Source organism: Onychostruthus taczanowskii, unplaced genomic scaffold (genome assembly GCF_017590055.1).
Source record: "Onychostruthus taczanowskii isolate IOZ18803 unplaced genomic scaffold, ASM1759005v1 scaffold56, whole genome shotgun sequence".
NCBI lineage: Eukaryota > Metazoa > Chordata > Aves > Passeriformes > Passeridae > Onychostruthus > Onychostruthus taczanowskii.
The window spans coordinates 411,343-423,230 of NW_024503235.1; the positions used below are offsets into that span (position 1 = coordinate 411,343).

The 11,888-nt window shown below is 66.0% G+C and overlaps 3 protein-coding genes across 11 annotated transcripts in view; 2 read left to right on the forward strand and 1 right to left on the reverse strand.

The window, feature by feature from the left end:
* Nucleotides 1-2,317: 2,317 nt before the first annotated feature.
* On the forward strand, nt 2,318-5,963 carry TRIM63 (tripartite motif containing 63). Of its 5 annotated transcripts, none has more exons than XM_041417414.1 (9): nt 2,318-2,506; nt 2,600-2,766; nt 4,106-4,274; nt 4,525-4,620; nt 4,772-5,005; nt 5,138-5,160; nt 5,322-5,446; nt 5,548-5,625; nt 5,717-5,963. In XM_041417414.1, exons 1-9 carry the CDS (start codon nt 2,348-2,350, stop codon nt 5,728-5,730), a joined length of 1,065 nt encoding a protein of 354 aa, XP_041273348.1. In that variant the 5' UTR covers nt 2,318-2,347; the 3' UTR covers nt 5,731-5,963. The 5 variants fall into 5 exon arrangements, with proteins under 5 accessions (XP_041273348.1, XP_041273352.1, XP_041273349.1 ...); XM_041417418.1 differs by having other exon boundaries at nt 5,720-5,963; XM_041417415.1 differs by having other exon boundaries at nt 5,551-5,625.
* Nucleotides 5,964-6,103: 140 nt separating this feature from the next.
* On the forward strand, nt 6,104-11,343 carry SLC30A2 (solute carrier family 30 member 2). Of its 3 annotated transcripts, none has more exons than XM_041417385.1 (7): nt 6,104-7,016; nt 7,167-7,366; nt 7,594-7,740; nt 7,998-8,151; nt 8,233-8,389; nt 8,905-9,230; nt 10,656-11,343. In XM_041417385.1, the coding sequence occupies exons 1-7, from the start codon at nt 6,967-6,969 to the stop codon at nt 11,341-11,343; spliced, it is 1,722 nt and encodes a 573-aa protein (XP_041273319.1). In that variant the 5' UTR covers nt 6,104-6,966. The 3 variants fall into 3 exon arrangements, with proteins under 3 accessions (XP_041273319.1, XP_041273320.1, XP_041273318.1); XM_041417386.1 differs by having other exon boundaries at nt 6,104-7,366; nt 8,905-9,010; nt 9,096-9,230; nt 10,656-10,922; XM_041417384.1 differs by having other exon boundaries at nt 6,104-7,366.
* Nucleotides 11,291-11,888, reverse strand: part of EXTL1 (exostosin like glycosyltransferase 1) — a 7,961-nt gene continuing 7,363 nt past the window's right edge. For all 3 annotated transcript variants that reach the window (XM_041417371.1, XM_041417372.1, XM_041417370.1), the window contains one exon: nt 11,291-11,834. In XM_041417371.1, the coding sequence (XP_041273305.1) occupies nt 11,426-11,834 (409 nt within the window). In that variant the 3' untranslated portion in view covers nt 11,291-11,425. The remainder of the gene's footprint in view (nt 11,835-11,888) is intronic.

Below are 11,888 nucleotides of genomic sequence, written 5' to 3' on the forward strand. Positions count from 1 at the left end.
TGCTCACAGAGCCCTGCACCCCGTTCCTGTGCACGTGGGTACCCCCTGCCCCCCATTCCTCTGTGCTCACAGAGCCCTGCACCCCATTCCTGTGTGCTCATGGACCCCTGCACCCCATTCCTGTGTGCTCACAGAGCCCTGCACCCCGTTCCTGTGTGCTCACAGTGCCCTGCACCCCGTTCCTGTGTGCTCATGGACCCCTGCACCCCATTCCTGTGTGCTCACAGAGCCCTGCACCCCATTCCTGTGCACATGGGTACCCCCTGCCCCCCATTCCTGTGTGCTCACAGAGCCCTGCACCCCGTTCCTGTGTGCTCACAGAGCCCTGCACCCCATTCCTGTGCACATGGGTACCCCCTGCACCCCTTCCTCTGCACCCAGGTACCCCTGCACCCCATATCTGTGCACCCAGGTACCCCCTGCCCCCTGTTCCTGTGTTCCCAGGTACCCCTACACCCCATTCTCTGCACCCAGGTACCCCTGCCCCCCATATCTGTGCACCCAGGTACCCCCTGCCCCTTGTTCCTGTGTTCCCAGGTACCCCCTACACCCCATTCCTGTGCACCCAGGTACCCCTGCCCCCTATTCTCTGCACTCAGGTACCCCTGCCCCCCATATCTGTGCACCCAGGTACCTCCTGCCCCCAGTCCCACCCCCTGCCCGCAGTCCCTGTGGGCACCGCGGCCCCCAGCCCGTGTCCCCGCTGTGACCCTGGGTGCCAGGGTAGGGTTACCCTGTGCCGGGGCAGCTGCCCGTGCTGACAGCTCTGCCCGGGCAGCCCTGGCCCCCGGCCAGCCGGGGATCCTGCCCGGGGCTCTTTGCAGCCAGGGCTGTGCTCAGCCTCTGCCCCCGCCGCCGTTTCTGGGTCAGATCTGGAACCCCAGCTGGGCCAGGGCTGGGCCAGGGCTAAGACAGGGCTGTGCCACAGCTGTGACGTGGCTGGGTCATGGCTGGGTCACGGCTGTGCCAGGGCTGTGCCAGGGCTGTGACATGGCTGTGACATGGCTGGGTCATGGCTGGGTCATGGCTGTGCCAGGGCTGGGCCAGGGCTGGGCCAGGGCTAAGACAGGGCTAAGACAGGGCTGTGCCAGGGCTCTGCAAGGGCTGGGCCAGAGCTGTGACATGGCTGTGCAATCCCTGTGCCATAGCTGGGTCATGACTGTGCCAGGGCTGTGCCAGAGCTGTGACATGACTGTGCTAAAGCTGTGCCAGGGCTGTGACAGGGCTGTGCCAGGGCTGGGTCATGGCTGGGCCAAGGCTGTGCCATCCCTGTGCCAGGGTTTTGACAGGGCTGTGCCATGGCTCTACTATGGCTGTGCCATGGCTGTGCCAGGACTGTGCCATGGGTGTGCCAGGACTGTGCCATGGCTGTGCCATCCCTGTGCCAGGACTGTGCCATGGCTGTGCCAAGGCTGTGCCATGGCTGTGCCATCCTTGTGCCATCGCTGTGCCAAGGCTGTGACAGGACTGTGCCAGGGCTATGACAGGACTGTGCCAAGGCTGTGCCAAGGCTGTGCCATCCCTGTGCCGGGGCTGTGCCAAGGCTGTGCCATCCCTGTGCCAAGGCTGTGACAGGACTGTGCCAGGGCTATGAGTGGACTGTGCCAAGGCTGTGCCATGGCTGTGCCATCCCTGTGCCGGGGCTGTGCCAAGGCTGTGACAGGACTGTGCCAAGGCTGTGACAGGACTGTGCCAGGGCTATGACAGGACTGTGCCATGGCTGTGCCATCCCTGTGCCGGGGCTGTGCCAAGGCTTTGACAGGACTGTGCCAGGACTGTGCCAGGACTGTGCCAAGGCTGTGCCATGGCTGTGCCAAGGCTGTGACAGGACTGTGCCAAGGCTGTGCCATGGCTGTGCCATCCCTGTGCCGGGGCTGTTTCTCCCCGGAGCTGCCTCTCCCCCGCCAGCCTCAGGCAGCCACGGGCGAGGCGTTGGCACCCCAGAAGCGGCCGCGCTTCGGGTGGGGAGAGGCACGAACTGCACAAACCACCCCTGCTGCGGCTGGGCCAGCTCTGCCAGATCTCTGGAGCCACCCCAACGCCCTGACGACCCCGGGGGGCTGCCGTTTGCCCCTCCTCGCCCCGCTGCGGTGTTTTGGGGCGGCGGGACGTGCCGCACATGGCTCCTGTTTACCCCGCAGCTCCAGCCCGGGCAGCGGCACGGGCGGGCAGCGCCTCCTGGACAGCCTGTGCCCATCTTGTTTACCGGCCCTCGCCGTGTCACAGAAGCGTGTGACAGGTGCTGTCCCGGGACACCCGACACCGCCGGGAGCGGCAGCCGCGTGACAGCGAGCGACTCATAAATAGCGGGGGCGAGGGGCGGCCAGAGCACCGCCGGGAGAGCACCATGGATTTCCAGGGCGGTATCCTGCAGGATGGCAGCCCCATGGAGAGCCTGGAGAAGCAGCTGATCTGCCCCATCTGCCTGGAGATGTTCAGCAAGCCCGTGGTGATCCTGCCCTGCCAGCACAACCTCTGCCGCAAGTGCGCCAACGACGTCTTCCAGGTGAGCGGGGGTCCCCGCGCCCGGCCTGGGGGACACCGGGCTCTTGTGGGGACACTCAGGGACCCCTTGCCCGTGTTCGTCTCCCCCTCCCAGGCTGCCAACCCGTACTGGCAGAGCCGGGGCAGTCTGATTTCGGGGGGCCGCTTCCGGTGCCCCTCGTGCCGCCACGAGGTGCTGCTGGACCGCCACGGCGTCTACGGGCTGCAGAGGAACCTGCTGGTGGAGAACATCATCGACATCTACAAGCAGGAGTGCTCCAGGTGGGCACGGCCGCCCGTGCCTGGGGGGGCAGGGGGATGTGGGGACGTGGGGAGGTGGGGATGGCTCCTTCCCGTGCCCCAGCAGCAGCACTGAGACGCTGAGAGGTTGCACTGGGGTCTGTCTGCTTAGTGATCCCCAAATCAAATCTTTCCCTGACTCAAATCTCCCTCCCTCGAGCAAAATCTCCATCTCTCGACCAAAATCTCCCTCCCTCAACGAAAATCTCCCTCCCTCAGTGAAAATCTCCCTCCCTCGACCAAAATCTCCCTCCCTTGACCAAAATTTCCCTCTCTCGACCAAAGTCTCCCTCCCTTGACCAAAATTTCCCTCTCTCAACCAAAATCTCCTTCCCTTGACCAAAATCTTCCTCTCTCGACCAAAATCTTCCTCCTTCAACTCAAAACTTCCTCCCCAGACCCAAAACTTCTTCCCCGGACCCCAAACTTCCTCCCCGAAAGCAAAACTTCCTCCCCCAACCCTATTCTCCCAGCAGTTTGTGCCTCTGGCTGTCCCAGGGGGGTGGCAGGTCCCTGGGGGGTGGTGGCACGTCCTGCTGCCCCCCAGCTCTTGCTGGAACATTCGGTGGCAGATAAGAGGTGTGGGGAAGGAATCCAGGCTCTGCTGTGACAACAGGCACCGGGGCTGATAAGGGGCACAGGGACAGTTTGGGGGGGCCCAGTGGGTACAGGGATGACGTTGGGGGGGACAGAGGGGTCACAGCTCTCGAAGCAGAGCAGTGGCTCCGGCCAAATCCCCTGAACTGCTGTAAATATTGTGTGAGAGCCATGGGGACAGGGACGATGGCACGTGGCAGGTGGCCGGGGGGGCTTGGGGGGCCCAGGCCTGTCCCTGGTTCACAGCGCTGGCTTGTCCCCATGTCCCTCCTCGCTGTGGATGGGACAATTGAGCTGCAGCCCCCGTCTGGGACCCCCCGGGGGTTTCTGGGTGTCCCCACCCCGGTCACACGATGGGTGACAATAAATCCGGGCAGCACAGGGCTAAAATTAGGCACTGGTGCAGCGCCTCTGGATCGCAGCCCCCCCGTCCCCAGTGCCACCCGCTGCCATGCCCAGCGCCACGGTGGCTTTAACTGGGCCACACTGGCGTTTGCAGGGGCGCAGAGGCCGGTGGCTCCCGAGGAGCAGCTGTGGGATCACGCCAGGATCTGGCCTCTTTCCCAGCGATCTGATTTTGGGGGTGTCACCTCGGCTGGGGTGGCGCTGCAGTGGGGACACCGTGGCGGCAGGGGCCTCCCTGTAGCGGGGACATCACCCAGTGTGTGTTTTTGGGGGTGTCACCGCGACGGGGACGTCACCGCGGCCGCGCCACCCTCTCCAGCAGGCCGCTGAAAAAGGGGGAGCACCCCATGTGCAAGGAGCACGAGGACGAGCGGATCAACATCTACTGCGTCACCTGCGAGGTCCCCACCTGCTCCATGTGCAAAGTCTTCGGTGCCCACAAGGACTGCGAGGTGGCCCCTCTGCAAACCGTCTTCCAGGGACAGAAGGTGCCTGGGGGGGGACCCGGGGGGGCTGCGGGCCATGTGCCGGGCTGGGACAGTGACAAATAACTGCGGGGCTGGCTCACGGGGTATTAATAGCCCCCGGGTGACTTGGCCCAGGAGACAGACTATATTTAGAGCAGCCGTGGCTGGTGAGGGATGAGGAGCAGAGCTGGGGATGAGCAAAGCCCAGGCTGGGGTGGGAGCAGCTCCTGTCCCCGCAGGAGTTAAAACTCCTTCTCTCTCTGCTCGCCAGACTGAGCTGAACAACTGCATCTCCATGCTGGTGGCGGGGAATGACCGGATCCAGACCATCATCTCCCAGCTGGAGGACTCCTGCCAGAGCACCGAGGTGAGCAAAGCGGGGAAAGGAGCCCCCCAAAAAACCCGGGGGTGAAACCTTAGCCGGGCACGGCCGGGAGCGGGGCGGAGCCCGCGGAGCAGGGATGCTGCAGGTGCCGGAGGGACACGCAGGTGGCATCCCTTGTCGCTTGTCGCCGCAGGAGAACAGCGAGGCGGCCAAGAGGGAGCTCTGCGCTCGCTTTGACGCGCTGGCGGCGCTGCTGGAGGAGAAGAAGGCGGAGCTGCTGCAGCGCATCTCCCGGGAGCAGGCGGACAAGACCGCCTTCATCCAGAGCCTCATCTGCCAGTACAAGGAGCAGCTGGAGAAGTCCAGCCGGCTGGTGGAGACTGCCATCCAGGCAGCCGAGGAGACCGGGGGGGCTGCCTTCCTCATGGTGAGACCCCCCAGACCCGCCCCGAGGGGTCCCACTGCTGGGGACGGCCTGCTGGTTGCTGTGGCTTCACTCACCTCCTCTTCCTCCCTCTTCTCCTCCTCCTCCTCCTTCCCCTTTTCTCTCTCTCCACAGAATGCCAAGCAGCTCATAAAAACGTAAGTGCTCAAACCGAGGGAATCTCCATGATCCAAACCCCCCGGGCAGGATTTGGCCAGCGGGGCGCTGCCCTGACCCCCCTGCCCTGGTGCCCCTGGTGCCCCCAGCTCAGCGAGGGGACAGGGACACACACACAGACCCCCGTGCTCTCCCTGCCCAGGATCGTGGAAGCCTCCAAGGGTGGTCGCCTGGACAAGATCGAGCAGGGCTACGAGAGCATGGACGCCTTCTCCGTGAGCCTGGAGCACCTCACCGAGGCCGTGCACGCCCTGGACTTCGAGCCCGGTAATTCAGCCCCCAGCGCCCCCTTAGCGACCCCCACCCAGCTGGTGACACCCGCCGCTTCTCCCGCTGGCTCCTGGTGACCTTTAGCCTCTTGCTTGCAGCAGAGGAAGATGAGGAATACTTTGATGGGGAGGAAGAAGAGGTGGAAGAGAACGCAGCGCCCGAGAGGACAGTGATGGGTAAGGGGCAGAGCCCAGCCAGGACCCTCAGCACCCACGGGGGAGCTTGGGGGGCTTGGGCTCTCCTTGATCACCCCATCCTCTCCCTCAGCAGCTTCCCTGTAGCCACAGCAACGTTGCCGGCGCGGGAGGAACGCCCCCGGGCACAGGATGTCCGGCGACGGATTTGGGGTGGGGGGGACACGGGGCAGGGCCCGGCAGCCTGGAGAGCCGGAGCTGCCCCAGCACAGGACACTTTTCTATACGGGTGCAAATAGGACAATTCCGCACGTTTTGTAATTCCCTTGTTTTGTATATAATTGTCACGGATTTGAAATTTGTGTATTTTGTAAAGAAAAGCCGCTGTTTTGCGTGGTTATTTTCTTCCTCGCCCCTCGCTCTCGGCTCGCCAGCCCCGCGGTGGGCACCGGGGATGGCTTTGCCGGGCTGGTGCCATCAGCGGTGTCCCTGCCAGCAGCCGGCGTGGCAGAGGGACACCTCCGGTCCAGCTCTTAATTTCCAGCCTCATTAGCACCTCTGGCAGCCGCTCCTGGCCGCCCGCCCGGGATGTAACAGGTCGGCACCCGGCAGGATTTATCTCCCGGGGATGGGATGTCCTGTCCAGAGCTTGCCCTGGGCTGGAGAGGTGGCACCGGGCGGGCTGGGGATGCTCCAGGCTGGGCCAGCCCCCGAAATGGGGATGGTCTCGGCATCGAGCTGCTGGTTTGCTGCTGACTGAGCTCAGAAAAGCACCTTGGATGGGAAAACACACCGTAAATGCTAATAATACATCCTAAACGCAAAAGTGCCCCATAAATGCTTTTCTCCTGCAAAAACATGAGTCCTGCTCAGAGGGGGCCGAGGGGAAACCGAGGCAGCACCCGGAGCTGAGCCACAAGGGCAATTAGCCCCAGCGTAATTAACGCTGCTCACCCAGGGCGGGCAGGAGTCTCTGCTGTGGAGGGGGGGTCCAGGCTCATCCATCACACGGCTGGATCCAAACTGGGGGGTTCCGAGGGCTCCCCAAAGCGGGGAGGGGGGGTCACCGCGTGCCTTTGGAGGGGACATGGGGACATTCCATCCCCCCTGCACCCAGCCCGGGTGTGCAGCTCCTGGGGGCGCTCGGGGAGGGGGTCGCAGAGCAATCCCCCCCCCACCACAGCAGCCCCCCGGCTGCCGGGCGAGGGGGCCCAGCCCGGGGCAGGCTCGGCGGGCGCTTTGCAGCCGGCTTGGCCGTCCCTCCTCCAGCCGGGATTTGCACACGAATCCCGGCTCTTCACACGAGCCAAGGCCACCGGCTGCCACCAGCGCCGGCCACACGCCCGGGGTCACCCGCGCCGACCCCCCCGGCCCCGGAGGAGGATGGCAGCCGGAGACGAGAAGCGGCACCTCCTGAGCGAGGGCACAGGCGGGTACGGGGGTGCCAGGGGGGGCCGGGGGTGTCGTGCCCCCTCTGCTGTGCGGCTCCCCAGTGGGGTCTGGCCGGGGGAAGGGGCTGGGGAGGGGGAGCACTCAGGGTCCGGCCGAAGCCCCCCAGCCCCAAGCAGCGCTTTGGCCGGCAGGGGCTACGCGGGGGCTGCGCGGAGGGACGGGCAGAGCGCGGAGCGGGGACAGGAGCCCGCCCTGGAGCTGGGGACACGGCGTGGCCAGCACTGCCACACGCGGGGGGCTGGCGGCCACCCCGGCCAGCAGCAGCGGGCGAGGAGGAAGCTCTACCTGGCCGCTGGCATCTGCCTCTTCTTCATGGTGGGGGAAGCCGTGGGTGAGTGCTGGGTGCCGGCTGCCTTGGGGTCCCCGTGGGGTCACCCCGAGAGGCCGCCCAGAGCCCCTTGTGTCCTGGTTCCCTGCTGAGGGTGCTGCCAGAGCTCCCCGTTGGCTTTCTGTGGGTCAGAACACCCAGCGGGACCCCCCCTGTGGCACGGGGTGAGCTGATCTGTGCCAGCTCCCTGCCGTGTCCCCCCGATGTCCCCCGATGTCCCGTGTCCACAGGTGGGTACCTGGCACACAGCCTGGCCATCCTGACGGACGCTGCCCACCTGCTGACGGACTTTGCCAGCATCATGATCAGCCTCTTTGCACTCTGGGTGTCCTCACGGCCCCCCACCAAAACCATGAACTTCGGATGGCACCGGGCAGGTAACGCGGTGGCACCGCGCCCGGGGGTGCCCTCCCCGCGTGGCCCAGGGGCTTCGGGGTGCCCTGAGGGGCCTGGGGAGCCCTGGCAAAGTCCTGGCACCGTGAACAAGGCAAGGCAGAGGCGCTGCCAGCCCTGTGCAAGGAGCATCCCGGGGATGGGTGCTGGGTGCCCCTGCCGTGCCCAGCCCTGCCGGGGATGGTGCTGGGGGTGGCACGGCAGTGAGGCAGCGATGGGGCGGGGGGGGTTCTCTTTGCAGAGATCCTGGGGGCCCTGCTCTCCGTGCTCTCCATCTGGGTGGTGACGGGGGTCCTGGTCTACCTGGGGGCCCAGCGCTTGCTCTCGGGTGACTACGACATCGAGGGCGGGGTCATGCTCATCACCTCGGCCTGCGCCGTGGCCGTCAACATCGTGTACGTGCTGCCACACTGTCGCGGGGTGTCCCCTCCCTGAGGCCGCGGGGCCCCGGGGTGTCAGCAGTGCCCTGCCCGCAGGATGGGGCTGGCTCTGCACCAGACCGGGCACGGGCACAGCCACGGGGCAGCGGGCGAGCCGCCCAGCGCCAGCGTCCGCGCCGCCTTCGTGCACGTGCTGGGCGACCTGCTGCAGAGCGTCGGCGTCCTCGTCGCCTCCTACATCATCTTCTTCAAGGTCCGGGGGTGCTGCGGGAAAACGGGGTGCTGGGGGGAAAGGGGGTGCAAGGGGCAAAGGGGGAGCTGGGGTCAAAGGGTGTGCTGGGGGCAAAGGGGGTGCTGGGGGCAAAGGGGGTGCTGATGCTGGGGGAAAAGGGGAAGATGGGGGAAAAGGGGAAGATGGGAGAAAAGAGGGTGCTGGGCATAAAGGGGATACAGGGGTCAAAGGGCGTGCTGGGGTGCTGGGGGGAAAGGGGGTGCTGGGGACACGGGGACAGCAGCCTGGCGGTGGCCGGGCACAGGGTGAGACAGCCAGGGCCGTGTGCCCACCCTGCTGGTCCTGATGGGAATTTGGGGTGGGGTGGCGGTGGGGGGTCTCACCGTGATGAGGACAAACGGAGTACTGGGGGAAAAGGGGGTGCTGGGGGCAAACGGGGTGCTGTGGACAAAGGGGTTGCAGGGGGGAAAAGGGGTTTTGGGGACAAAGGGTGTGCGGAGGGCAAAGGGGGTGCTGGAGGCAAGGAGGATGCTTAGCCCCAGTACAAGTTCGTGGATCCCATCTGCACCTTCCTCTTCTCCGCGCTGGTGCTGGGGACAACGCTGACCATCCTTCGCGACGTCCTCCTCGTCCTCATGGAGGGTAGGGACCCCCGGGGCGGGGTGGGCGGCGGGGGCACCCACCGGGGGGGCCGTGGGGCCGTCCCCGAGCTGCCGTGCCCCCGCAGGGACCCCCAAAGGGATGGACTTCAACGCCGTGCGGGAGACGCTGCTGGCGGTGCGGGGCGTGGAGGCCGTGCACAGCCTGCACATCTGGGCACTGACCGCGGCACAGCCGCTGCTCTCCGTGCACATCGCCATCAGTGAGTGACACGCAGGGGGACAGGGCCACCAGGGAGTGTCACACGGGGGGACAGGGGCGCCAGGGAGTGACACAGGGCCGCCGTGAGGGTCACACAGGGGGACAGGGGCGCCAGGGAGTGACACACAGGGGGATAGAGCCACCGTGAGGGTCACACAGGGGGACAGGGCCATCAGTGAGTGACACAGGGCCGCCGGGAGTGTCACACGTGGGGACAGGGGTCCCAGGGAGTGACACACAGGGGGGACAGGGCCACCAGGGAGTGTCACACATGGGGACAGGGCCATCAGGGAGTGTCACACAGGGGGACAGGGGCGCCAGGGAGTGTCACACGTGGGGACAGGGCCATCAGGGAGTGTCACACGTGGGGACAGGGCCATCAGGGAGGGACACAGGGCCGCTGGGAGGGTCACACAGGGGGACAGGAGTGCCAGGGAGTGACACAGGGCCGCTGGAAGGGTCACACAGGGGGACAGGGGTGCCAGGGAGTGACACACAGGGGGGACAGGGCCACCAGGGAGTGTCACACGTGGGGACAGGGCCATCAGGGAGTGTCACACAGGGGGACAGGGGCGCCAGGGAGTGACACACAGGGGGACAGGGCCACCGTGAGGGTCACACAGGGGGACAGGGCCATCAGTGAGTGACACAGGGCCGCCGGGAGGGTCACACGGGGGGACAGGGGCGCCAGGGAGTGACACACAGGGGGATAGGGGTACCAGGGAGTGACACAGGGCCACCGTGAGGGTCACACAGGGGGACAGAGCCACCAGGGAGTGTCACACGTGGGGACAGGGATGCCAGGGAGTGACACACAGCAGGACAGGGCCACCGTGAGGGTCACACAGGGGGACAGAGCCACCAGGGAGTGTCACACAGGGGGGACAGGGCCACCATGAGTATTGCAGTGAGGGGGACAAAGCCACCAGGGAGTGTCATAGCAGGGGACAGAGCCATCAGTGAGTGACACACAGGGGGACAGAGCCACCAGGGAGTGTCACACAGGGGGGACAGGGCCACCATGAGTATTGCAGCGAGGGGGACAAAGCCACTAGGGAGTGTCATAGCAGGGGGACAGGGCCATCAGTGAGTGACACACAGGGGGACAGAGCCACCGTGAGGGTCACACAGGGGGACAGAGCCATCAGGGAGTGTCACAGTGTGGGGACAGAGCCACAGTGAGTGTCAAAACACGGGGACAGGTGTGCCAGAGCCACCAGTGAGTGTAACTACGGGGGGACAGAGCCACCAGGGAATGTCACAACATGGGGACAAGGGTGCCAGAGCCATCAGTGAGTGTCACAACGGGGGACCGGGGTGCCAGAGCAGCTGCTCTGGGTGCACGTCTCCCTCAGTGGGTGTCACAGCGGGCGGGGAGGGCCGGGGTCTCCCCGCACCCCCACACCCGCGGCCTCCCCCCTCGCAGACGCGGCTGCCAGCGCGCAGGAGGTGCTGGAGGAGGCGAGCTCCCGGCTGCAGGGCGCCTTCCGCTTCCACAGCACCACCATCCAGGTGGAGAGCTACTCCGAGGAGATGCGGGACTGCCGGGAATGCCAGCCCCCCCGCGACTGACCCCCGCCCCCGCGCCGCGGGGCGCTTTTCATGTGCGGCAAATAAAGCAGCGCGCACGGGCTGCGCGGGGGGATGTTGGCTCTGGGTGTTATCTCCGCTATCGGCGGGAGCCAAGGACAGACCCAGGGCTGCGGCAGCCTGAGGGTGGCTCTTGGAGGCCACCTAATATTCCGTATTTCTATTCAGCTGGGAGGAAAGCCAGCTGGAACACGCCTTTTCCTTTCTCCGGGGAGCGCTGCGAGGCGATGGGGTGCTGGGCTGCCCGGGGACTGCGGGACACCCAGCTGGAGCCGGGGAGGGAGGTCACACACAGCTCTTATCGCTCCTCTGTTTGCTCTCGGGAAGGTGAAGGACTCTCCCTCCCCGCAGGCCTGCGGGGGCTGCCCGGGTTATTCCCAGGGTGCCGAAGGCAGAAGTGTTGCAGCAGCCAAAAGCCGGTGCTCCCGGTTCTCCCGGTGCTTCCCCCACACCCCACAGCCACCATCCGGATCCTACACTCCCCCCTCCTTTATTGCACTGTTAAAAAACCCAATAACGGGTAAAACCCCGTCAGCAGCGAGCCTGCCCCCGGAGGGCTCCGAGCAGCGGGAGCGGCACCGGGAGCCCGCCCCGACCCCGGAGCCCTCACGGCTTCTCCAAGCTCGGGTATTTCTTGCGCAGGACGGAGACCTGGTCCTTGAAGAGGACGGGGTCCAGGCGCAGCCGGGAGGGCACCAGGGGCATGTAGCCAAACCAGTCTGCCAGCTGGTTGAGGCAGTCCTGTGGCTGGGAGGAACGCGGGCTGCCCGCCGTGCCCCCCGCCCGGGCAGGGGCAGAGCGAGGGGCCGGGGGGGTCCCCGCAGCCCCATCGCTGCACCCCGCCTGCTGGGCCACCCCCTCCTTCAGCTGCTTGCGCTGGGTCACCTTGATGGGTGGCAGCTTGGTGACAGCGGCCACCAGGACGTTCATCAGGATGTCCTCGCAGGCGGCCAGCCCGTCCACCAGCTCCCGCAGCCCCGCGGGCAGGTACTCGGTGAAGAGGCTGTGGTAGTACCTGGGGGGAGGACGGGGTGAGGGGATATGGCCGAGCCCCCCCGGCCCCCGCAGC